At 42.8% G+C, this 3,709-nt stretch overlaps 1 protein-coding gene across 1 annotated transcript in view; it reads right to left on the bottom strand.

Moving 5' to 3' along the window:
• Window positions 1-3,703, bottom strand: part of PDZD8 (PDZ domain containing 8) — a 52,914-nt gene extending 49,211 nt beyond the window's left edge. Inside the window, exon 1 of the mRNA XM_017746847.1 lies at window positions 3,104-3,703. Coding sequence (XP_017602336.1) covers window positions 3,104-3,534 — 431 coding nt within the window. The 5' untranslated portion in view covers window positions 3,535-3,703. The remainder of the gene's footprint in view (window positions 1-3,103) is intronic.
• Between the last annotated feature and the right edge of the window lie 6 nt (window positions 3,704-3,709).

The raw sequence follows: 3,709 nt of genomic DNA, 5'->3' as shown, positions 1-3,709 counted from the left end.
GGAATGCAAGATGCCTTTTCCTACTTTCAAGGTACAGTTATGCAGATCACACAAAGTCAGTCCTAGAAATGGACGATACAAAATATGATCTTACTCATCAGTGCTCTGCTGCATAAACTTTGTACCTAACTGGAAAGAATACAAAGTACTGTAGTAATTTGGCTGTAGCAACAGACACTACACATATGAAGACACATTTTTCTAATACAGTATTTTATAACTGAATAACAGAGGAGGCCAGGATCTGTAACTCAAACTTAGCTACACGATGTTCAAAATCAACTACTGGCAAAAGTTCTCTTCATCTGCCATCCACTACCCAGTAATAACCTCGAGAAGTGGCCTAATACAAAAGCCAAAGAAAATGGCATATTTTTATATGCTAATTAACACCTTGAAACAAGATAAAACTCTTCTGTGGGCTTCAGTGTGGAAGCCAACAGAGCAGCAAAGCGCCCCTTTTAACCAGATGAAGAGAGAACTCCTCACACTCCAAGTGCTTTTGTTTACAACGTTGTAATCACTGCTATTCAAAGATTTATTTACAAAGTTACTTGAGCAAGAGTAGGGACACACCAAAAAGGTTTTGAACTACACATGGAAGCAAATACTGACTATGTACTTAAAGGCATATAAGCAATAGGAAAAAATTAGGAGAGAATGATCACGTTCCCTGTAGTTGAGAAACTTTTAAGCTTTAAGTAAGGTAACAAGTTATTAAGCAGTTGAGAAACTCCTGACTTTTTCGTATCTATTCTTTGCTAAGAAATATATTAGCATACTATAACCCCAAATCCAATGTAATCTTACAACTCTGTTTAAAGCCCCAAGTTTTGCGTCTTATCAGCAAGGGACTTGGTTTTCCAAACCAGTTCTCAGTAACACCTGAACTCTCAGCTCTGCCACCACCTAAGAGTATATTGTTACTATTCAGTTGTTATCAAGTTTGGGCATTCACCTGCCTAAACTCATCTGGGACATGCTGGTGAAGAATTTGTACTTTTAGTCTGTATTCCACAAAACCTTGGCCTACTGTGGACAGTTAAAAGTTCCCACCTGAAGCTTTAAAGGCCATGTTATGGACACACCTGGGACACCAATGACCCTGTCTTCCTTTCTTAGGACAATTCCATTCATGTGCAATGAGCTTAGTGTCCTGCCTTAATGCCCCCTTCACAACACAGGGGGTTGAAATGATATGTTCAGTACATGGCATAAAATGTAAAGGTCAAAAGCACCATATCAGAGTTGGACACTGTTTCACTGAACACACTAGGCTACCAGCCACTATGTAGTGTGGAAATCAGCTATGATACTGCATTTTACTCTGAAACACTCATAAATTCCCAACTCCTTTAACTAGAGAGAACACTTTATGTTAAAAGTTAATTCTTCTTCATTTTGTAATTCTTTATGCTTCATGTATTATTCTTAGTGTCAGTTACCTTCTATCTTCACACTTCTCATTTCTGTCTCAGGCTCTGCACTCTGCATCTTTCCTTATTTGCCTTATTTGCCCTTCCAGTCCCTCACACATGCCTCATTCATTCTTTCTGGTGGCAGAAAGTTTGAGAAACACATGGAAAACTTACTACCTCCAACTAAATAATGAAAACACCTTCCTGTCCCCATGCATCTCTCAGAGGCAAAGTGAAGATGCCCATTTACATCTGCTGAAGGGGAGAAACACATCATCACTGGTTGCACAGGAACCCTAAAAGCTGGTCTAGGGAGTGCAAAGTTCATTTGTTCTTTCTAGGTATGCTGGGAGTGCTGACTCTGCACCACGACTGTGCTATCACAGCCTCTCCTTCGGGCTCTTCTCCACAGTTTACAGCTTCACTCTCTACAAAACAGTAAGAGAATGGAAGCAAACTTACTCTTGACAGCAGCTTCCCTGCTGTCCAGGGGTTACTCTCTTCTGGAGAGCAATTTGGTACCTCAAAATTTGAAAGGACTACCACACTACCTGACAAAGCTACTTATTGCCCTGACAGGGCTATCCAAATCCTGGATATTTTAAAAATCCACTTTCGTGAGGGCTCTTATAAATTCAATTTCAGGAGAACCAGCTGAAAAGGCTTTAAAAATTACATCACTACAAGGTTAATTACACTTCAAAATTCAAATGGGCATTTTCAGTTAGTCATCTCTCACGAATTTCAGGGAAAAGGCTTATTGCAGAAGAATGTGGTAAACAAAACTGAAATCCTTACTTAACACATAACAAAAGCTACAAAGCACAAACAAGAGAGAAAGGAAACATGGTATCCTACGAGTGGTAAGACACAACAGAAAGGAAACAGTACCTGAACAGTGGTAAGACATTCGATATCAGTATCAGAGGACAGAAACAAAGCACATATGCCTCTTGCCACTTCTGCTACAGAGGTATCACTGCACATTTTATTATATTCACTATATAATGAAGTCTGTGCTGCAGTGTGTGCATTTGTAAAAGAAAACATACTATAATAAAAAACCAACCAAACAAACAAAAAAACCCCCAATAAAACAAAAGGTCCCCCAAAGTTTTACTTACCACAGTAGTGGCAATATTTCTCTTATCAACTTTTAGACTTCCCCCCCAATTACTAAAGGAATTAAGCAGACCAGAAAAGAAGCGTACTGCCCATATCATGGGATCTCAAAAATATTCCTTAGAGAGTGAACTCTACCCTTTCTTATATTAAGTAATAATCATCTCACCTCTATAGGTAAGCATAAGCCACAAGTCTTGCCCTGGTGGCTCACCAATGGCAGAAGCTTGGGAGGACACCCCAAACCCATACACTCTCCATGGAGACATCCTCCTACCTCTTCTGAAGAGGGATATCATGGTCCTATTACCACACACCTAATAAGACCCCAAAACTTTTTATACACATTAATTCTGCCACTTAGTTACACCCAGTTGAGGGCATGCCACAACCTCACCGTGCAATGGCTTCTCCACCTGTTATAAATGGAAAATGATCCTTCCTTTCATGGAAAGCTTCTGCCAGCAGACAAGCAACGTACCATGCTTAATACCCATTAACAGCAAAGCAGCAATTCTGCTGCACACCACCCCAAGTAATGCTGAGGATGCAGGACAACTCACCTGATTTTATAATTGGGTAAGGTGTGCTTGCGCTTAATTACTTTCTTGAACTGGTTCACTATGATGGAAGTGAGCTGAGGCATGGGCCTCCCTTCAAACTGAGACTTCACCTCAAAGAGTATCACGGGGTCATCCATAAAAGAGAAGAACCAGTGCGTGAAGGGCAGGCGCGTGAAGACCAGCTTCAGCTTCCCCATCACCCGGGAGATCTTCACGAAGAGGTAGGCCGACTTGCCGAACACCAGGTCAGCGTCGATGGCCAAGTGGAAGCCACCATTGTACTCCAGGTCTACCTCAAAGCCCAGCTCCTCGGGACAGCCCTCCCCATTGCAGATCACCGGCCGGATGAGCTTCACGGACTTGAAGACAGGCAGGACATCGCCGAGAGAGACCTCCCTGAGGCTGAGCCCCTCCAGCACCTTCCCTGTCATCTTGGCCTGGAGCAGCTCCTCGAACTCCACCTTGATCTTCTTGATGACCCAGTCCCTGACCAGGGCAGTGTCCCTGAGCTCCCTGAAGAGGAAGAGGAAGATGGCATTGAGGAAGTGGCACGTCTCCTCGCGGGAGGACGGGTCTGGAGGGGGCTCCGGCTGCTGCTGCTTGGGG

The sequence above is a fragment of the Corvus brachyrhynchos genome, unplaced genomic scaffold (assembly GCF_000691975.1).
Source record: "Corvus brachyrhynchos isolate BGI_N302 unplaced genomic scaffold, ASM69197v1 scaffold319, whole genome shotgun sequence".
Classification (NCBI taxonomy): Eukaryota; Metazoa; Chordata; class Aves; order Passeriformes; family Corvidae; genus Corvus; species Corvus brachyrhynchos.
The sequence above is the reverse complement of the archived record's forward strand: the minus strand, read 5'-3'. Positions and strand labels throughout refer to the sequence as shown.